At 31.7% G+C, this 23199-nt stretch overlaps 2 protein-coding genes across 2 annotated transcripts; both read right to left on the bottom strand.

Annotated features, from left to right (window-relative positions):
- Positions 1-13915: 13915 nt before the first annotated feature.
- Positions 13916-15122, bottom strand: LOC129886475 (MYB-like transcription factor ETC3). The gene is made up of 3 exons (XM_055961172.1): positions 14992-15122; positions 14830-14917; positions 13916-14285 (listed from the first exon to the last, which is right to left on the bottom strand). Exons 1-3 carry the CDS (start codon positions 15050-15052, stop codon positions 14153-14155), a joined length of 282 nt encoding a protein of 93 aa, XP_055817147.1. The 5' UTR covers positions 15053-15122; the 3' UTR covers positions 13916-14152.
- Positions 15123-15873: 751 nt separating this feature from the next.
- Positions 15874-21523, bottom strand: LOC129886474 (histone H3-like centromeric protein CENH3). The gene is made up of 7 exons (XM_055961170.1): positions 21292-21523; positions 20941-20969; positions 20818-20854; positions 20487-20608; positions 19165-19239; positions 17095-17170; positions 15874-16316 (listed from the first exon to the last, which is right to left on the bottom strand). Exons 1-7 carry the CDS (start codon positions 21338-21340, stop codon positions 16261-16263), a joined length of 444 nt encoding a protein of 147 aa, XP_055817145.1. The 5' UTR covers positions 21341-21523; the 3' UTR covers positions 15874-16260.
- Positions 21524-23199: the final 1676 nt, after the last annotated feature.

The following is a 23199-nucleotide window of genomic DNA, read 5'->3' as shown; positions in this document are numbered from 1 at the left end:
ACATGAGACCATCTAGATGATGCATCTATTAGGACCATAAAATATCTAAACAATCCACTAGGTGGATGAATATGTCCACATATATCTCCATGTATACGCTCTAAAAAGCCAGGAGATTCGATGCGAACCTTCAGGGTCGATGGTCTGGCAATTAATTTGCCTTGATAACAAGCAGCACATGAAAATTCATCATTTGTAAGAATCTTCTGGTTCTTTAACGGATGTCCAGTTGAATTTTCAAGAATTCGTCTCATCATTATTGATCCAGGATGACCTATTTGATCATGCCATAACACAAATATATTTGGATCAGTAAACTTCTGGTTTACGATCATATTTGCTTCAATTGCACTAATTTTTGCATAATATAGACTAGATGACAAAGTTGATAATTTTTCCAAAATATATTTATGGCCTGAGACACTCTTGGTTATGCCAAGAAATTCAGTAATCATTTCATTTAGTGTCTCAACATGATATCCATTTCTGCGAATATCTTTAAAACTTAATAAGTTTCTAGGAGATTTAGAAGAGAATAATGCATCTTCTATAACAATTTTTGTTCCTTTAGGCAGAATTATAGTAGCTCTTCCGGAGCCTTCTATGATTTTTGAATTACCAGATATTGTATTAACATTAGCTTTTCTTCTAAGCAAATTGGAAAAATATTTCTCGTCTTTAAAAATAGCATGAGTTGTTCCACTATCAATTACACAAATATCTTCTTGATTTATCATTGATCCAAATAAGATTTGAGGCATTTCCATATTTTCTTCAATAAGAAATAAAATACGTATTAACACATGGTATATTACATAAATTTTATTTATTTACATTGTCTAGGAAAATACAAACATCATATTTAATACAGATAAAAAGAAATATATTTACATATTATTAGTTTTATCAATATTCATATTTTCGTCCGAAAAATTAAAGAAATCAACTACATCCAAATGCATGGGCTCAATATTATCTTCAGAGATAAAATTCGTCTCTGCATTATTTTCTGCCCTTTTCAGAGATGCCTGATATAGCTGAACAAGACGTTTTGATGACCGGCAAATTCGCGACCAATGCCCCACACCTCCACATCTATGACATATTATTTCTGAATTATTCTTCGGTAAAGCTTTTGGCTTTTTACCCTGCCTTTTATATTGCTGGTTATTTCTCGGTGCCAGCCGAGCATCATGATTAAAATTTCTTCTTTGACTACGACCACGACCACGACTGGGGCCATGGCCTCTTTCTCGTTGGTTAGAATTTGCCTGATTCACTTCAGGGAGTGGCAAAGAACCAACTGGCCGATTATCATGATTTTTCATTAATAGTTCATTATGCCTTTCAGCAATAAGAAGGTGAGAAAGTAATTCAGAATATTTTTTAAATTCTTTTTCGTGATATTGCTGCTGCAGGAGCATATTCGCGGGTGGAAATGTGGAGTATATTTTTTCCAGTTTACCCTGCTCAGTGATCTCTTCTCCGCATAAATTTAACTGAGCTATAATTTTAAATAGAGCAGAATTATATTCAGTTATATTTTTGAAATCCATTAATCTCAAATTTAGCCAATAATGACGAGCTTGTGGAAGCATGACCAACTTCAGGTGGTCATATCTTTCTTTTAAATTTTTCCACAATTTAAGGGGGTCTTTTAATGTGAGATATTGTAATTTTAGCCCCTCGTCAAGATGGTGACGGAGAAATATCATGGCTTTAGTACGGTCTTGATTGGATGCCATATTGTCATCTTTAATGGTGTCTGCCAGACCCATTGATTCTAAATGAATTTCGGCATCAAGTGCCAATGATGAGTAGCCTTTTCCAGAGATATCAAGAGCAGTAAATTCAATTTTGGAAATATTTGCCATTTTATAAAAATAAAATTAAATAAAATTCTTACCACTTTTGTTACCTTGAAAAATTAGCCGGAGCCTCGTGCTGATAACGTGTTGTGAAATAGACTAGATTAATAATTCAGAAGAAGAAAATTAGAACAAAATAGATTAAGAAAATAGGAGAAAGTAATGTTCTTATTTCTGTATCTTATTTTACTCTTGCCATGCCAAAACAAGGCTATATATAGTCTAGAAAAAGATTAGAAATTGGTGGGTTGCCCACTTTCAGTGGACCCCATGTATATTAAATAATCCATTAGTGGATATCCAATTTAACACACTATCTAACATTACTAACATTCTCCGATGGTGAATACTATACTTTTGTCCGAAAACTATCTAGCTAGCTAGCTAGGAAACACAAGAGAAATGAAAAGGAAAGTTACAAATAAATCTCATCCCTTTATTTCCCAACTTTTGTCATGTTGGTTTCTCCTACTTTAGCAAGGAAAGTGTCTGAATTCATACATCACCGTCAATTCACCTTTAATTCTAATATATCTCCTAGCTACTTTAGAGAAATTAATATGTATCGATGACGTGACAATAATTTATTTATTTATTTGACAACTTTTGCTACTGCCGCAACTGGTAATATATATACGATGAACATTTCACACCGGGGTACCTAATGATTTTCCAATGTGATCAATTTTCTGAAATATATGGTAGTGGTAGTTAAAACGTTTTTTAGCGGATCTAGATACCGGATAGGAAATCAAAAAAATAATAATTTGGCTTTATGACTTTTCTGCTATAAATAGTCTTATTGTCATCTATGAAATTAAATCTTTGATTTTTTTATAGTAAAAGTGAACTAATAAATACACTTTTCTGCGATGTTGTTTACTCGTTAATCTGTCATAATACAAGAGAGCGTTATTTGATCAATTAACTACGTGCATCAATTATAAGCAAAAAGTTGGAACTAATTTAGGTCATTGAATTTACGATTATTTCAATCAAAAGTCATTATTTTTTTATGGCTATAAAGTCATTGGACTTTATTGATAGACTCTCTAAAGATTACTAAAATTTCGGTAGAGTTGACTTAACCTGTAAAATGTACTATAAACATTTAACAAATATTTGTCCTCTTGACATAATACTCAGCTAACAATATTAAACAATAACGACAAAGTAAACGATTATTATTTTGCAATCTTTTATTTTTCTAACACCTCACTCCAACTAGAAAAATTAACAGATTTTTAAAATAATATTTTTTTCGGAGGGACTAAAAACATAATGATATAATCGATCCTACTAGATAATATGGTATTAGCATATTTTATTAAAAAATTGCCATCGATGATATGATGAGGTGACCAGGAGCAAGATTTATGTGCAGTTTATATATAAGACACTTGAAACTGTGATCTTTCTACGAAATTAGATATTCTATATACATATATTTTAGAATTGATTTTAATATCATATGTTGACACTAATATTATAATTTTTAAAAAAACATGACCTATACATAGATTTTTCCATATAAACGTGTTGGGAAAAAAATCAACTACGTTACTGTGGATAAATGTTTTACTTTAATTGTTTTACCAGGTCAAGGAAATAGGTAGAGCCACAAAAAGAACATATATAAAAGCAAATGATAAATTATTTACAGTTATCTATGGTATTTTGCTAAATGGTACAATATTCTCTCAAATTTCATTGGAAAAGTACTGGAATCCTTAAAGCCCCCTATTTTATGCTTTCCCTGCCCACACGTTTAGTAAACGTTATCATTGTGCGACAGAAAAAGTAATTAATTTAGGGAGGAAAAAAAAGGTACTAATTAAAATATGAAATTTGTGCAACGCTGATTCGAACATTATGCTATAATATCCTACTGGATAATATTTATTAGAAGTGTACATGATTGGGTTGGTTCAAAATTTTTAATATTAAATTAAATTATTTGTATCGGGTTTTAAAATCTATAAACCAAATCAAATTAATCAAATTCGATTTTTTCAACCTTGGATTCTCAAGTTTTCTAGTTTTTTCGGTAAAAATTCATACCAACATATAATTAATCTGTGCTTCAAATATTTCTTTAGTCCTATCAAAATACAATTGTCTAAGGTATGGCGTTTCGTAAGAAAATAACACAAAATATTTGTTCTTTACTTATTAGACTTTTTTTAGCATGATTTAATACTTTTGTCTACAATTAGATTATATATTTGTCTAAACCAATGTAAACTAAAGAACAAATATTCAACATTATAGTCATTCTTAGCACTGAATAATTTTATTTTTTGTTAGCATTAATATTAATTTGATTTTGATTTAAGCTTTATTAGAATTACTAATATCTATGGATTCTAACCTTCATTGGACCACTCAAAATTCTAAGTTTCAAACTTGAAATAATATGTTAAAAGATAAAAATTATGAAAAGTATAAGAAATATTTATAAATTATATGAAAGTAAATACTTTTATGTATAAAATAAATTAAAAATTATATATATAATGTCGGATTGGTGTGGTCTCGAATTGACTTTTTTTTAGTTTGAACAAAACCAACCCAAGCATAGTTGGATTTTTCTTCCAATACCAAACTAAGTCGGACTAAATTATTAATCGATTTTTTTTTTGACTCAATTTACAATTTGATTCGATTTTCAATTCGATTTTGTATTACCCCTAGTATCTACGTAAACGGGTTACATCCAAGTACCCTGATAATTATTGTAGACTATCTAGCTTGAAGGGCCAATATATATATATATATATATATATATATATATATATATATTATTATTATTATTATTATTATTTTTAATTGTTCCTATAGTATTTATTTCTTTCTGGAAATTATAAAATTCAGTTTCTACATTTATTAGCGTGTAATTTTTTTCTATATCCTCTAAGTATGATTGTTCTAAATAATCGTTATATTCTTCATATAGATTTTGTGAAGAGCAACTTTCTTCCTTATTACCACATTCTTTGCAACATGGCTTTGTGTTTTGTAAGTCTTTAATTTGAGATCTTTCTTTTGTAGGAGAATTTCTTAATAACAACTATGGATTAACCTGTAATTTTTTAGGATCATTGGCCTTGAAAGTCCGATGAAAGGACGAAGTTGTCGCGAGATGTATATCTGGGGTGTGGTTAAATATGAAGTCATTAAGAACTTAAGTTAAGAGGAAGATATGAACAAGGTAAGTTATATACAAACCAAATATTGTAATATCAATAAAACTTATGAATCAGCTTATAACACCTAATATATCATGAATACAACAAAAATAATTAACTTATGTTTTACTGATACATTGTGTGTTTGGTTTGTATCAACTAGCGAAGTATCATGAAAATGACTTATGTATCAAATCGCGATGTATCAGCGTCATTCGTATGTATCAGAAGGAGGATTTTTGAAATTTTTACAAATAATTGAAAATAATTGAAAATATAAGAATATAAAGTGTGTAATTTGATGATTTTTTCATATATTATTGTTGAGTTCATACTTAACAAATCCAGAAAGAAAGATTATTTTTTTAAAAAGGAAAAAGGATGAATGGCTTCTATACCGTGTACCACATAAAGTTGCCTCTTATTGCAAGACCACAATAATAAAAATTCAGTAGTCAATTATGTTAATGTTATCAACCAAATTAATGGTTGTCCACTTTGCATTAGTGGATGATCCTCTATCTTTTTTTAGTGGGCAACTTACCCATTAATGTTTTGTTTTCTTCCATTTACATATGGCTATAAATAGTTTTCTTCAATGTAAAGATGATAGAGATATACTACATATACATAGTAAAATTTCTCCTTTGTTCTCCTTTCTTATCTTTTACTCTTGCTTCCTTGTTTTGTTGTATTTCATAACACGTTATCAATACGAACTCCTAATTTTCTCTAGAAAATTAATCTCTATATCAGGTATATCTACTAAAGAAATTTTATTTTAGTTGTCTTTTCTATTTCTAAAATTAATTTCTATCCAGTTTTATCATGTCAAATTTATCAAAACTTGAATTTGTGGCACTTGACATTTCTGGAAAAAATTATTTATCATGGATCCTTGATGCTGAAATTCACCTTGACGCTAAGGGTCTAGGTGATACTATTAAACAAGATAATAACGCATCAAGCCAAGATAAAGCAAAAGCCATGATTTTTCTCCGTCATCATATTCATGAAGGATTAAAAACTGAATATTTACCTATAAAAGACCCTCTTGAATTATGGACTAATTTGAAAGATCGGTATCACCACCTGAAACTTACGGTGTTACCAAAAGCCCGATATGACTGGATTCACCTTTGATTTCAAGACTTTAAAATCGTGACAGAGTATAATTCTGCGATCCACAAGGTAAGTTCCATGTTAAAATTATGTGGACACTCTATCACTGATGATGACTTACTTGAGAAAACCTTTTCCACTTTTCATGCTTCAAATGTGTTGTTACAACAACAATATCGTGAAAAAGGATTTAAGAAGTATTCTGAATTAATTACATGCTTACTTGTGGCTAAGCAAAATAATACTTTATTGATGAAAAATCATGAAGCCCGTCCCACTGGATCTGCTCCATTCCCTGAAGCGAATGTTGTAGCAGCGCATAATCAGTCTGAATCAAGACAAAATAATTATCGCAGCCACGGCCGTGGCTGTGGTCGTGGGCGTGGGAGAGGACGTGGGAGAGGACGAATCAATTATCGTCATCATGTTGGAAATAAACATGAGAACAATAAAGGTCCTCAAAATAATTCTTCTAGAGGTAAATTCAATTTTTGTCACTGGTGTGGTATGAAGGGTCATTGGGCACGTGAATATCGTACGCTCGAACATTTTGTGAAACTTTATCAAGCCTCTCTCCAAAGGAGAGATAATATTGTGGAGGCAAACTTGAGTTTTCGAAATAATGATGATGAAGCACCCCCCTCAAATAAACATGAAAATATTAAGGCAAATATGGCTTATAAAGATGATGATTTCGCAGATCTTCCAAATATTACTCATTTGGATGCTGAAGAATTTATGAGTATTGATGAAGGAATTTATCATTTGGCGGGGAATATATCTTATAATTAGTAACTTTTACAAAGAGACATATAGTTTGTAGTAATGTGTAAAAGCTGAAAGCTCTATATTATGTAGTATGGTCTGTTATTTATTTTTGTTACTTATTTGTCATTTTTATGTAGTATTATCACACAATATTACTTGATGTTTTTTTAGTTGTATATTTGTACCATTCAAAATCCTAGATTAACACTTCTCACTATGACACTTGTTACCAAAATAAATTGTCAATTGAGTTTATTTATTAAAAGTTTTAGTATATTGAGTTATATAAAGAAATATGAACCAAATTTCAAGCGTGTTAACATAGTAATTTATTTACGATCTGCAGCCAGTATCTGATGAGCTTTATTAACACATATAATAATACATGATCGAAGATGCTAAAATATGTCAAATTAGCCATTAAGTTATAAAATTAGTGTATACTGTGTATATATGATTTTCACATCATTTGATACTGGCACATAGCCATTTGCATAGATATATGTTATCGCATGTGTTATAATTATATTCAATTAAAGTCATATTAGTACTAATGTTGTTTTTTTAGCTAATACTTTATATATACAATATTGTCAAAAATACATGTGAGTAAAGAATATTTTTCACACACATTCATGATATTATAATTACTGTTTTTATGTTTTTTGTTTCTTAAAGCAGTTCAATATCTTAAAGTTTTTATGTTGTTAGTTTTTCACACTCTTATAATGTATCTCTTTTCATTTATGAAGAATATGGAAATTTTTCAGTCATCAGTTGGATCCAAAATCAATTATGATGATATGTGTCTTATTGATAGTGCCACAACACACACTATTTTAAGAGATAAGAAATATTTCTCTTATTTGATTATAAAAGAAGCTAATATTAATACAATATCTGGTAGTACAAAATTAATTGAAGGATCCGGAAAAGCTAAAGTTGTACTTGTTGGGGGAACAAATTTAACAATTAATGAAGCATTATATTGTAGTAAGTCTCAAAGAAATTTATTAAGTTTCAAAGATATTCGTCAAAATGGTTATCATATTGAGACTACAAATGATGAAAACAATGGATATCTTTATATTACTACAATGATGTCGGGCAAAAGGTTTATTCTTGAAAAGTTACCCGCTCTTTCATCCGGCTTATACTTCACAAGTATTAACATGGTTGAAACACATGCCATAGTAAACCAGAAGTTTACTAACTCAAATAATTTTATTATTTGGCATGATCGGTTAGGCTATCCCGGTTCTAATATGATGCGCAAAATATTTGAGATTTCACATGGACACTCTTTGAAGAACCAAAAGATTCTTAAGTTTAAAAAATTCACTTGTGCTGCATGTTCTCAAGACAAATTGATTACTAGACCATCAGTAATCAAAGTGGGCATTGAATCCCCAACATTTCTGGAACGAATATAGGGTGATATATGTGGACCCATTCACCCATCATGTGGACCATTCAAATATTATATGGTTTTAATAGATGCATCTACAAGATGGTCACATGTGTGCTTATTATCAACTCGTAATATGACATTTGCGAGATTACTTGCTCAAATAATTAAGTTAAGAGCACAATTTCCAGATTATGCAATAAAGGCAATTCGTCTTGATAATGCTGGTGAGTTCACATCTCAGGCATTTAATGATTAATGTTTGTCCACTTGGATAACAGTTGAGCATCCGGTTGCTCATGTTCATACTCAAAATGGTCTAGCGGAATCATTAATTAAACGTCTTCAATTAATTGCTACACCAATGCTTATGAGAACAAAACTTCCCATTTCATTATGGGGTTATGCTATTTTACATGCAGCAAGTCTTGTGCGGATCAGACCCACAAGTTATCACAAAGTCTGCCCATTACAATTGGCTTTTGGTCAGGAGTCAAACATTTCCCATCTTAGAATATTTGGATGTGCGGTATATGTTCCAATTGCTCCACCACAACGCACAAAGATGGGACCCCAAAGAAAATTGGGGATATATATTGGGTATGAATCTCTTTTTATCATAAAATATTTGGAACCTATGACTGGAGATTTATTTACTGCAAAATTTGCTGATTGTCATTTTGATGAATCAGTATACCCAATATTAGGGGGAGAAAATAAGCAGCTCAAAAGGGAAATAGATTGGAATGCATTACCATTATCTCATTTAGATCCTCGTACAAATAAATGTGAACTAGAAGTTCAAAAGATAATTCATTTGCAAAATATTATAAATCAACTGCCAGATGCATTCACTGACCTATCAAGAGTTACTAAATCTCATATCCCAGCTGTTAATGCTCCAATTCGAGTTGATGTCCCAATAGGATAATTAAATAATGCAAATGAGTCTAAACCACATTTAAAACGTGGTAGACCAATCGGTTCCAAAGAAAAAAATCCTCGAAAAAGAAAAGGCGCAAATAATCAAGATGGTCATGATATGAAAGAACCTGTTCAAGATGAGCGAGGAGACATAACAATTGATAAAACCTTGGAAGAGGTTAAGGCGCCTGAAAATGATAAAAAAATTTCAATAAATTATGTCTCATCAGGAAATATATGGAACCGAAATAATGTAATTGTCGACAATAGTTTTGCTTATAATGTTGTTATGGAAATAATGCAACAAAATGAGGATCTTGAACCAAAATCTGTCGATGGATGTAGACAGAGGAATGATTGGCCAAAATGGAAAGATGTAATTTTAGTTGAATTAGCTTAGCTTGAAAAACGCGAAGTTTTCGGACCGATAGTCCGAACACCTGAAGGTATAAAACCAGTGGGGTACAAATGGGTCTTTGTGCGAAAAAGAAATGAGAAAAATAAAGTTGTAAGATATAAAGCACGACTTGTGGCACAAGGATTTTCGCAAAGACCCGACATTGATTATATGGAAACATATTCTCCTGTGGTGGATGCAATCACTTTCAGGTATCTTATAAATCTGGAAGTTTATTAAAACTTGGCATGCATCTGATGGATGTCGTTACAGCCTATTTATATGGTTCTCTAGATAAAGATATCTTTATGAAAATTCCTGAAGGATTTAAAATGCCGAAAATATATAAAGATTCCCGGGAAACTTGTTCAATAAAACTTTAAAAATCTTTATATGGGCTGAAACAATCAGGGCGAATGTGGTACAATCATCTTAGCGAATACTTGCTAAAAGAGGGATATAAAAATGATCCAATTTGCCCTTGTGTCTTTATGAAAAGGTCTGGATCTGAATTTATTATAATAGCAGTGTATGTTGATGATTTGAATATTATCGGAACTCCTAAAGAACTTTCAAAGGCAGTAAAATGTCTTAAAAAGGAGTTCGAAATAAAAGACCTCGGAAAGACAAAATTTTGTCTTGGTCTACAAATTGAATATTTTGCAAATGAGATATTTGTCCATCAATCAACATATACAGAAAATATTTTAAAGAGATTTTACATGGATAAAGCACACCCACTGAGTACCCCAATGGTTGTGAGATCTCTTGATATTAATAAAGATCCATTTCGACCTCATGAAAATGATGAATAGCTTGTTGGTATTGAAATACCATACCTTAGTGCAATTGGTGCATTAATGTATCTTGCCAACAATTCTAGACCAGATATAGCCTTCGCAGTAAACTTGTTAGCAAGATTTAGTTCTTCCTCAATGCGAAGACACTGGAATGGAATTAAGCATATATTTAGATACCTTCGAGGGACCATTGATATGGGATTGTTTTACTCGAATGAATCCCCATCACAATTGATTGGTTACGCAGATGCGGGATATTTGTATGAACCCTATAAGGGTCGATCGCAGACAGACTATTTATTTGCATGTGGTGGTACAGCTATATCATGGCGTTCAACAAAGCAAACTATGGTTGCCACTTTTTCAAATCATGTAGAGATAATAGCCATTCATGAAGCAAGTCGAGAATGTGTTTGGTTAAGATCAATAACTCAACACATTCAAGAAACATGTGGCCTTTCTTTGACAAAAGACGCTCCAACAATATTGTATGAAGACAATGCTGCATGTATAGCTCAACTAAAAGGAGGATACATCAAAGGAGACAGAACAAAACATATTTCACCAAAATTCTTTTTCACTCATGATCTTCAAAAGAAGGGTGAAATAGATGTCCAATAAATTCGTTCAAGTGACAATTTAGAAGATATGTTTACCAAGGTATTGCCAACTTCAACCTTTGAGAAAATGAGATACAAAATTGGAATGCGTCGTCTTCGAGATGTTAAGTGATGTTTTCATCAGGGGGAGCAAAATACGCGCTGTACTATTTTTTCCTTAGCCAGGGTTTTATTCCACCAGATTTTTCAAGTAAGGTTTTTAATGAGGCAGCACTCAATGCGTATTATCAGATGTGTGTACTCTTTTTCCTTCATTAGGCTTTTTCCCACTGGATTTTTCCTAATAAGGTTTAACGAGGCACAACATCTATGGATGTTCAAAATAACTATGTATATTATTTCTTGTAAAGTTTTTAATGAGATACATTTTACGTGGACACCCAAGGGAGAGTGTTATCAACCAAATTAATGGTTGTCCACTTTGCATTAGTGGATGATCCTCTATCTTTTTTTTAGTGGGCAACTTACCCATTAATGTTTTGTTTTCTTCCATTTACATATGACTATAAATAGCCTTCTTCAATGTAAAGATGATAGAGATATACAATATATACATAGTAAAGTTTCTCCTTTGTTCTCCTTTCTTATCTTTTACTCTTGCTTCCTTCTTTTGTTGTATTTCATAACAGTTAATACGATTCTCGCAATATTCATGTTACATGTGATATGAATTTTTTAGCATCAGTACGGAGTGACCTAATAACCTTTTAATAAAAAGATAGATAACCTATTAGTCTATAGCTCATATATAGGTAAGTTATATTATATTATTAGTATATATATTTTATGCCTTTTGATAAGCTATATTATATAGTCGATGTATATTTTTTATGATTTTTTGACTATTTTTTATGTAAATAAAAAATGTCTTTATTTTTTATAAATTAATAACTTTATTATTATATTTGAAACTAGCCTTTAAGATTTTACGATGAAATGGGGGAATTTCGCATATAGCCAGCCACTCAAAAATATCTTAATTATGCTCCATAACTATAGTTTGTTAATTATAATTCATAGTTATAGTTATAACAACGTTTGTATAATTCGCGCAATATTTGTATATGTTTGTATAATTCTCTGTACAATTCGCAGTTTTTTGTATAACTTTTATATAATTCGCTATGCATTCATGCACAACGTTTATATAATTCTCTATACAATTTTTAGTATTTTTATATTTCTCTATACAATTCGATTTGCGCACAACATTTGTATAAATTGCGAGATTATGCAAAACTCAACTGTATAATCGCGCGAATTATACAAAACTCAAACTGTAATTACAACTAAATATTTCTCATTAGCCATAATTAATTCAAACTATACCTATGTTAGCTAATTAATTAGTATATATTTGCTTAACCGCGTAATTTTTCCAATAAATAATAGTAGTTGGGTTAATTGAAAAATTACGGGCCCCTAATTTTAAGCCGAATGAGCATAAACAAATGTCAATATAATGGGCTCTTCCTAGCCCAAATCTGTTTCCATTCCTTAGACCCGTTAACCCACTTGTTTACCCTCTGATTTAAACTATTTTTTTCTAATAGAAGAAGTAATGGGTAAAATTAGTCTAAAATTAATCGACCCTTTAATTTCTCTTATTGATCATTCATAATTGAGTTGTTACCTCTTCTATTTTGAAGAAAATTTCACTTTTTTTTTAGAAAAACTTTTAAGTAAGCAAAATCGTATTTCTCTTTCACTTTCAACTATGAGCCGTTTGAATGAGCTTTAAGTTATCAAAATCAATTTAAACTTCTTTTTTAGCTTATGTGTTTGCCTAATGCTAACTTTAAGCAATAAAATTTTTAAGTCAGCCAAAAATGAAAAGTTAAGATTTCTAACTTTTTTTTCTAAGTGCTTAAAGCCATTTTGTTTGACCATGGAAATTACTTTTATATCCCTTATATTTTAACTAAATTTCCAAACTACCCTTTTTATTCTTTTAACCCTAAAATTCAAACACTTATTTTCAACATAAGCACTTTTAACCAAACACTCAACTGCTTAGTTATAAAAATAACTTTCAGCACTTCAAAGTTCAAAAAACACTTCATATATAAAAATTACTTTTTTTAAGCTCATCCAAACGGGCTCTAAGATAATTGACAAAAGCGTTGCTTTTAACATTTTAAAAAAAATCAACTTAATAATTGTTTCCAATAAGTTTGGCGCAGGACTTTTCTTTTGGAATGTACTCTTTTTGTTTTAAGATAAATGGTGTTTTATCTTTTTTATTTTATTTTAAAATAAGTCTAATTTTTGTGTTTTAAAAAGAAATTGGTCTTATTTTTTTTTTCAAAATTACCATTTTTATTTCTAGGAATAAGTAATTTTTTAAGAAATATACACAAACTAATAACATCACTTATTTTGTTACAGAGGAAATAATAATCATCTCTTCCTCTCTCTGAGTTATAGAGACCGTAGAGGAAAGCATTAGGATACTTAAGGAAAGGTCTTAGATCGTAATTTTATCACTAAACAATCATTCAATTTTCTTTGTTTATCAAAACCCACTTTTAGTTATTATTAATAAATTACTATTTATTTTCACGTTTATCCTTACTCAATAAAAATTAATATAGTGAAGAAACAAAAAGTAGTACTAAATTAAGATCAAAGAGTAAAAATGAATAATTTACTTAAACTATTCTTTTAATTAATATTTTTTTAAAGAACGTGAATAAAACAAGATGAAAAGTAAAATAATTGGAAGAAGTATATTTAATGAGAAAAGCTAATTTTACACTTAATGGTGCATAGTTGGATAGAATTGATAATTTTTGCACACCATTAACTAATATTGTGGATTCATATTCAACTAGTATAATAATATTGTCACCTAAAGCTAAGATATATAATATTGCACACATAAACATAACAAGGTAACTAAAAAGCCACAAACCAAAAAGGCATAAGATAGAAATCTAAAAGTAGAAAGTACATAGACAATAAAATGATAAAATGATCAGTAGGTTTGGGTCCCTCAAAGCAAAATGGAAAAGAAGAGGAAAAAGAGAATCTGCTTTCCTCGAAAGAAAAGGATGATTATATAGGTGCTACATTTTTCTTCATTGTCTGTCTTCTCTTGTGGGCAAAACCATCACTGTGTTTCATTATCCAAAACCTTTCTATTTCTTCTGCTGTTCTCCCTGGTATTCTCCCTGCTATCAGTCCCCACCTTCACAAAACATATCCTTAATTTTATTATCCAAAACAACATTAATAATATAACAGGTTACGTGCTATAACAGATAGATTAATGTGATTTGATATTGTTTAGATTTCTCACATTCGGTGGACGTATGTGAATAAAGTCTCATATGGAAAGTAGAAACAGAAAAGAAGTGAGTTATAAGCAGGGTAGAGCGAGGTATGGCCAAATGGGTAATTTAAACTGTTTATACGTGATGAAAATTATTTTTAATATATGTATATAGTAGATGTTGAAATCCCTTTGACTTTTTAGTGTGTTACTGATTCCGCTATTGTTTATAAGGTGTTGAGTAATCTTAATAATATGAGGCGTTTTGGGGGAAAAATTGTGTGGAGTTTACTCAAAGCGGATAATATCACATCATGTAAAAGTATGTGTTTGAGCTAGTTTAGTCAACTTAAAGTTTATGAGAAAATACTACATCTGTGCATGCTTATGATAATGTTTTCCTAGTTTTAATAATGAGACATGAAGCAACTGGTAAAAACTTTGCAAAATCAACCTTTACCTGTCTCCAACAAGCTTGTGCATCCTGTAAATAAGATCTTCTTCTTGCTTGCTCATGCTGATGAACTCCCACTCCATACTATTAACCTCTGTTTCCAAGCAAAAAAAAAAAGTTAAAACTAAAAATGAAGGAAAAACTAAGGGGTATATATTAGGGGTGTACCTTGTTCATGGCTGCAACATCGGTGCATGAGTTTAGTCTGGTGATGGAGATTTTGATCCATTTTTATGTACAAAAAATTGGGAAATAAAAAGATAAGAATAATTAGGATCAAGAAAAGAGGAATAGCAGAGAGTTGCTGTTGTGATACAAAGTTTGGAGGGACAGCTTCTGTTTTTTTATATACTTGTCCTGAATGGTTCGACAGATTTGTCTGCATTTGTTATCATCAAACAACGGCTGGTCCTAACCAAACAAACTACTCTCTCCCTTTGACTTGCAGTTGTCATTCCTTCCATTATTTTACATACATTTTTAGATGCGGATCTTTCATATGTTTTGATTTGATTTATATGGTGCATAAACTACCCTTGCCAATGGATAATGAGCTTTTACTTCCATCTTAATTTCTGCCAATAATACCTACTGATAAACTGTTGTGTCATTCTCTCCGCATTAGGCATTTTGAGCTGAAATGAGCAAAGAGCATTCGGAATCGACTACAAGAAAAGCAAAGCTTAGTAGACTCGGTCAAGTCACTTATAAAATGACAGCTTCAGATTAACACAAGCCCTCCAAAAAAAAAAGGAGAGAGATCTTCATTGATCATTATGAGTCTAACGAATTTGATTGGTAGGTCCAATTGACACAATTTCAGGTAGCTACAAAAAGAACATATGCCAGAAAGTACCCCCAGCTACAATTCCATAGCTCCAGATGGTCAAATTTGTTACAATTCCCATATGATAGTCTTGAACGACTCGTGAAGGGTGTAAACTTGCAAGGTACAAGTGCTGGTGTAAAAAAGATGTAGTTATCAAATATTTGCAAAACCACCCAACCACTTTCAAATTCCATGATCAATACCCAATTCGAGAATAAGAAATTCATCAATAAAAATGGATCTGCTGAAAAAAACCAGAATTGTTCTTGTCACTCCTTCAACACAAGAAACCTACTAAAGGATATGTATCTGCAGCCTAAACCATAAAATACAGACTACTTTCTGCGACATATACGTGCTCGTCCACTATAATCACATGGAAATAGCATCGACCAACTAAGTCTAACTGTGGCTGTAAGAATTGCTATTACAGTGTTGGGAACTTGAAGATAATGTGCTATAATTAGGCCATTCAATTACAATAAGAGGTAATGCTCAAATAGGAACAATCTACAAGTACTGATAATTGAACTTTATAAACTCCACGGGAGGCTGATTCTTTGAACTGAAGCTGTACGATTATCTACTCGGGGTAGGATGATAATGCTTCACCAAGGTTGTCCTTTTCCTCCAAGTCGTCGAGCCAGCTCAAAATCTTTTTTCACTGTGCATGAAGAATGGTGAAACAATATAAATTGCGCATCATATAACAAAGTATGCCAAGCAAACAAGTAGGCAGTTCTAAAAGACCTAGAGATGCCCAACATATTCCAGACTAATAGTAATAGAAATAGAGTTCAGAACAGCAGGTGCCCATTATCCATAAAAGTAGTTGAGGCCCTAAGGCAACTGTTCTCTCTGTTTCCCAATATTATTTTTAAATAAAGATCATGGGCCAACTTTTCACTGCACTAAACACCTAAAATCTTCCATACACAAATAGGCTGCACCTAGCCCCAATAAATACTCATCCTTGATGTGATTGAAGAATTCATATGAAAGAGGTTAACTTGAAAGAGGCAATAGAAAAGATTGCCTCGTTTCACTTTTGCTTTTTAAGCAATTGTATATATGGAGTGAATAAAATTAGGACCCTGAAAATATGAGCATATACAATCTGTATTGTTACAACAAAGCTAAAATGGAATAGACAAAGTATATTAGAACATTAAAAGTGGCCAGCATTTGTATGCCGTAACTTTGCGACTAAAAGCATTTCTAAAGTATTTTCCTCCTCTTCCCTGAGGGAGGATGAGCATAAACTGAGAAAGCTAATAGGTATATGAGAATAACATAATTTGTGAAAGACATGTAATTCGATGCACCAGGCTGCCAGCTCATCCTCCAGAGCAGTTAGGAAATGAGTAGGAGGATGTAGAGAAAGGTCAAGCAGGGCCAAGGAAACATATCATTATACTAAAATCAAAAAGAGGAAAACTTACTAAGTGTAACACGCTTTGCATGAATAGCACATAGCATTGCATCCTCAAACAAATGAACAAGGAAATCTTCAGCAGCCTGCAAAATAACTATATCACTCTTGCTGATATTAATTAAGAATAGAGTTCAATATGACATATATTTAGAGAAAAAGGTATTTTCTACAAAAGAAGGCTGAAAATCATAATGTTGACTGAACTAGACTATGCACTCAAATTTTCTTACTTTGAAAATACATCTTTATTTTGCTATTTTAATGATACATTTGATGCCTCCGAAAAGCATGATGTACAAGGATCATAGGACTATTAATATACTAGCTATGCAGCTAGAGACAAATTGTCTGACAGAATAAGCAGAGTTTGACATGATTGCAACATTGTCTTGACTCTTGAGGAAGCTATATGAAGAATGGAATAGAGTTCTTTCACTCTTAACTATACACCAGATGACACAGATAGAAGATGAATAATAGTTCATGTATCAACACTAAATATAAATTTTTTGACACTAAATAGACACTTCATGTTTCTATGCTGACTGTTCCCCTATGATTATCTGTCTGTTATTCGAGCACAGCTACTGACAGGACAATGGATTCAGAAACATTTCCTAAGTTCCTGTAGAGTACACACAATGTACATGATTTCACAAAGATCATTGATGCTCTTCCAGATACAACAAAATCTCATAGGGAAGCAGAAATGCTAAAGCTGATGCTTAGGTCTGTCCTTTTTCCTCACTATTATCCACAGCGCCCTACCAGCTTAACAGGCCTTATTATATTGATGTCAATTCTGTGTTTTTATCAATGATCACAACAAGCCAATTCCTTTTACTCCACATGTTTACTGGACATCAACTTGTCACAGTCAAAAATAGAAAAAACTACATCTATACATGCACATAGCAATTACACTTATAGATACATGCAGTCAAAAAGGATTAGAACACACAGGGCTTTTGGTTTATAGCACAAAGAAATAATGGGTATATTAGAGGAGGCCAAAAGGTATACCCACTAAGAAACCCTTTTCTTTTCAATGCCTCATTCTTTGTTGTGGAACTTAAAAAATAAGGTATACCATGCTAGAGACTGTGTCAGAATTGGCGTAGCTTCAGAGGAAAAGGTGACAAACTTGTTGCTGCAAGATCAGTGGTATATTGATGCAAGTATAACTACCATATTTATGACTACAAAACAAAAGGTGATAAGAATCTGTGAGACTTAGTAATAATATATGTCCTCTCGATTGGAACAATATCCAAAAGGAGTCGAGACACTGATTTAGAGGTAAGCACAGTAGCAACGTTATTTGTGGACTGTATTATTCAGGACATTAGCTTATCTAAGCTAAAATCAAAGCTAAGTAGTTTTTACTTTGAACTTGCCTGATTAGTACACCTAAATAGTATTTTGCAATTTGAAGATATAAAAGCAATTCAGTGGAGCAGGATTCATATCAGGAAAATGCACAACCATAACCAAAGTAGAAAAACCTTCATGGAGCAAGAGTTTGTGATAGACATTTCTAAATATGATAAATCTTCCAGAAATTCCAACCCACCTAGCTAACTAATTGCCTTGCTCATCTTTGATTGCCTGTTAGGAGATTATATCAATTGCCTTTCTTACCTAATGTATGCTTGAAGTGGTACTGAAAAGAGGAATATCACTTTGATAATAGGTTGGCTTTTCTCATAACACAATCACTACCCTGACCACACAATTGGAACATGCGTTATATTGTTATGGAACTCATGCTGTAACTTTCTATAACTTGGAGAAATCTTTTATAGGAGATTATTAAGCACATTCTGAAATTGATAGTAGAATTAATTTTAAATGCATTAAAATGCTTTTAATAGGTCTATGAAGCAGAGACTATTTCAAGCTAGATATGTTATTGACATATAAAACTACTAGATGATTTATGAGAGCAAATATATTCATATGAATCTCTTTCCCCCTCCTCTCTAGGAACACATGGTCCCTATAAATAACTTGGATTAATGCACATGATCCAAATAGCAGCTAACAGATCCACTTTTATGGTGAGAAGTTGGTGTACCTCTTGAATAGCAATTAAAGCCTCAGCTTGCCAACGAGTTACCCTTGGTGCAAAAAAGTGACTAATTTCTCTAACCTGCCCCAGACAGAAAAGAGGGAAAAAACAATTAGGTTTGGTGAAAACTTAATAAATCAAGGATAAGTCCATAATCTATTTGGTCTAAACTAAACCATATTATCATCAAGGGTATAAAAAAAGCAGTTCTACAACACATTTACATATAAACAAAAGTTATCTACAGATAGTCAATGCAGGCACTCCTAGTCCACACTTTCTGCCAGAACCACGAACTGAGTCCCAAGGGATTCCTGAAATATAGAGCAGGAGGATAGAAACTTTTTTTTACTAGCAGATCTGCGTAGAAGACCTTCTTAGAATCAGAAATTACCAAACCTCTTACACAAGCAAATCCTCTCTAATTGAATAGAGTTAACTAGTTTCCACTTTTGTAAGTCCAGCAGATCAGAAATGGTCTTCCCACTCTAATCGCATACTAAAATCAAAACGAAAGGGAAACCTTTCTTTGGACAATAGTGCATAATCCCAAATACTGGTCAAACTAACCTGGAAATTGAACTCAGTCAAGCCCAAACAAACAAAATACTAAGAGAAAAGATAAACTCAAGAAAGAGAATGAATTTGTCTTTCTTCTATTTATTAACATCAGTGTGTTCTCAATCGAGAAAGTAAATCAGTTAGAAAATAGGAGAATGTGCATCTTAATGTAGTCCAAAGGAAATTGAGAAACCGAGTTATGGAATAATACATCAATTGCTGCTTGCCATAGATGCCTCTTTTAAAGGGTTTACTCTTTACTTATTTAAGAAAAGGGGAAAATTCTCACCATTCCAAAGTATTTTTACTATCCCTTCAGCATCTTTATTTTTCTTTTCAATTTTAGTCTCACTAATACTCATCAATTAACTTCCACCTGGAAAGCCCCAACATTAGCTTTATCCGCTAGTGCTGCAGTAATTCACCTATTCTCCACTCAACTAAGACATAACACTGATAACCCTCTCACTTTTTTCTGTAATCTACATTAAATTAGACAACTGCAACTATTCAGATTCGACTTCAAGTTCATTCTTCCATTTCAGCCAGATTATATGTATGGTTATGAAGCACTCAATCAAGCTATAATTGGTTTAGAGTTTCTCCTATTTCATCTAATCATATGGCTGCTAAGCTCAAATTATATCTAGCAGTCTAACTTTATCCCTGTAGGAAAGCACAAGATGAACAGAATCATGATGAATGTAACCAAAAAAGAAATGCGTTAGAAAAACAACTTTGATATAAGTTCATATGATGAAAATTACAAGTCTGATGAAAGGAGCAGCTGGAATAAGAAGATTCCATGTCTTCTGAAAGTGCCTGATTTCCTGAAGCGCCACTGTCCCTGGCCTGTAACGCTTCTTCTGTTTTGGCTTCTGCACTGAAGCTGAAACACAAATATTTTCTCATCATTTAGAAATATAGGATTGAGCTGGAAAAATACAGAATGGATTTAGAAGGATTCATATGTTTAACCCAACTAGCTTCAAAATTGAGGCGAAAAAATTAATTGAAACAAAAACACAGCGACACAACTACATGTCCAAAGCATGAAAATACAGAAATGCACATAAATTCACATCTGTACACACTTACTCGCCGGCGCAGTCCTTGGACTTTTTCTTGTAGGCGTCTGATTTATCACAAACAAAAAGCAAAAATTAACCACACGAACTTCGAATTAGCACGAGAACACAAAAATCACAAATATTAACATACCGATGGAGTCGCTGAAGGTGCAGCTGCAACTGTAATTCCAGGCAAAGCATCACCAAATTAGGGTTCACAAAACAAACTCAACAAAAATCAAATAAAATCCAAAAACTAAAATGAAGTGTGTATGCTAGTGTAAACATTCACACAAACATAAACCATCGGCGAATGTATATAGAAGGCACTAAGCACCGCTTCTTATCTTCAACTTGAGCTCTATTTACTTGAATTTTTTTCTTTACAAATATATATAACTTAGTAAGATCTTTACAACTTGCGCTAACTTTTTCAAAACTCTAAAATTACGATGTGTGTGGTTAGGTTAAATTATAAAAAAAGGAGAGATAGAGAAGTAACCAGAAGGTTTGGTTCGAGTTCGTTTCGCGAGGTGTTTGGTTCTCGCCATGGCTGCTGCTACTGTTGCAGAGAAGTGGAGGAAATTTGAGTAACTTGTTAATGGAGGATTATAATGGTTTGAGAGAGAGAAATTGAGTTCCCGCTTTATTTCATTTTTTTGATTTTTGAAGAACAGCTAACCGCACTCAACCCCTGTCACTGCCACTGACGCTATTTTCTCCCAAACACCTTTGCTTTTTTGCGACTACTTTTTTCGATTATTTGAAATTTAAAACCAAAAAAAAAAGAGAAAAAAAATCGGTGCACTAAAACTTTCCAGGAAAGGGCCTGACCACAAAAGTTTATTGTACGCAGCCTTACCTTGGAGTAAAATTAGTTTTGGTCCACGGACTTTTGCTCTTATTTTCGGTTTAGAGCCTGTTTGGATGGGCTTTAAGTTGATCAAACCAACTTATAAGTCATTTTTTAGCTTTTAGACATGTTTGCCTACTAATGTTAATTTTAAGCCATAAAGTTTTAAAGTTAGTCAAAAATGAAAAGTTAGGATTTCTAATTATTTTTTAAGTGTTTAAAGTCATTTTGTTTAACCATTGAAATTACTTTTATATCTCTTATATTTTAACTAAATTCCTAAACTATCCTTTTTATTCTTTTAACCCTAAAATTCAAATACTTATTTTCAATATAAACACTTTTATCCAAACACTCAACTGCTTATTTATAAAAATAATTTTCAGCACTTCAAAATTCTAAAAGCACTTCATACATAAAAATTATATTTTTTAAGCCCATCCAAACGGGCTCTTAATCTATTTATTATCCCAAGATAGAATTACTACTCAGGTTACAAGAGTGTTAGCGATTTAATTCTTTGAGTTAACTAATTGGTCATATACTTTATAGTTTAAAAAATTAAATCCTTTAAGGGAACTTTGAATTGAAATGCTCTATTTTTTTGTGAGATATATTATCTATAAATTTAAGGGATTTTAAGGTTGTTTTCCCATTAAACAAATTTAGGCTTCGTTTTTCTCTTCTTTCTTTTTGATTTCAGCTTTCTTTTTTTTTTTCAGGGGTCCAGAAGGCTAAAAGGTGGGGGAAATTTTTTAAAAAAATTTGGGCACTAGTGTTTAGCCATATATAAACTAGTATTTGGATCAGGTTCTAATATTTGAGAATTTTTAAAATTACCCTAAATTTTTATTTTTTTATAAAAACACTCATCATTTATTAATTTCAACTAATATTATCTACCATTAAATAAAATCTCTATCTATTAATAAAAGAATAGTTTGTACTACCTCCTCTAGAAAAGAAAAGTTTGAGTGACAAGATTGAGAAAAAAAAGATAATTTGTTTTTAATGTGATTAATGTATTGTTCTTTCCATATTGTTATTTTGTTGTTGTTGATTGTTATCAATTATATTATAAGTTTTTTTAATGAAATATGTTCATTATAAAATGATAATGCAAACTTATGGATACTTTTAAGAATTTTTAAAATTTATGGGCACAAATAATATTTTTTGAAACGGCCAAATATTCTTGAAAAAATCTATCGCTAAATGCATGGTGAAATTTCACTAAAACTTCATCCAAAAATAATTTGTCAAAAATATTTGTGAATTTAGGATCAAACGCTAGAGAGAAGTTTTACATCTAATTATTTATTTAAATTCTTTGAGGCTTTTTTTTTGTTCTTTATTTAATTCTATACTATATTACTTTAATTATCTTTAAAGAAATACTCCACTTTATACTTATCGAGCCAAGCTTCTAAATTCTATCCAAATAAGATTTTGAAGAAATATTGTTGACTTTGCGTCTTGAAATTTGGTGGATTTAATTTGCGAAAAGCTTGCGATGCGACCCAAATTGGACGGAATGGGATTTGTATTGGCAATGGA

Source organism: Solanum dulcamara, chromosome 4 (genome assembly GCF_947179165.1).
Source record: "Solanum dulcamara chromosome 4, daSolDulc1.2, whole genome shotgun sequence".
Classification (NCBI taxonomy): Eukaryota; Viridiplantae; Streptophyta; class Magnoliopsida; order Solanales; family Solanaceae; genus Solanum; species Solanum dulcamara.
Note: the sequence above shows the minus strand (reverse complement) of the source record. Positions and strands in the feature narration are given on the sequence as shown.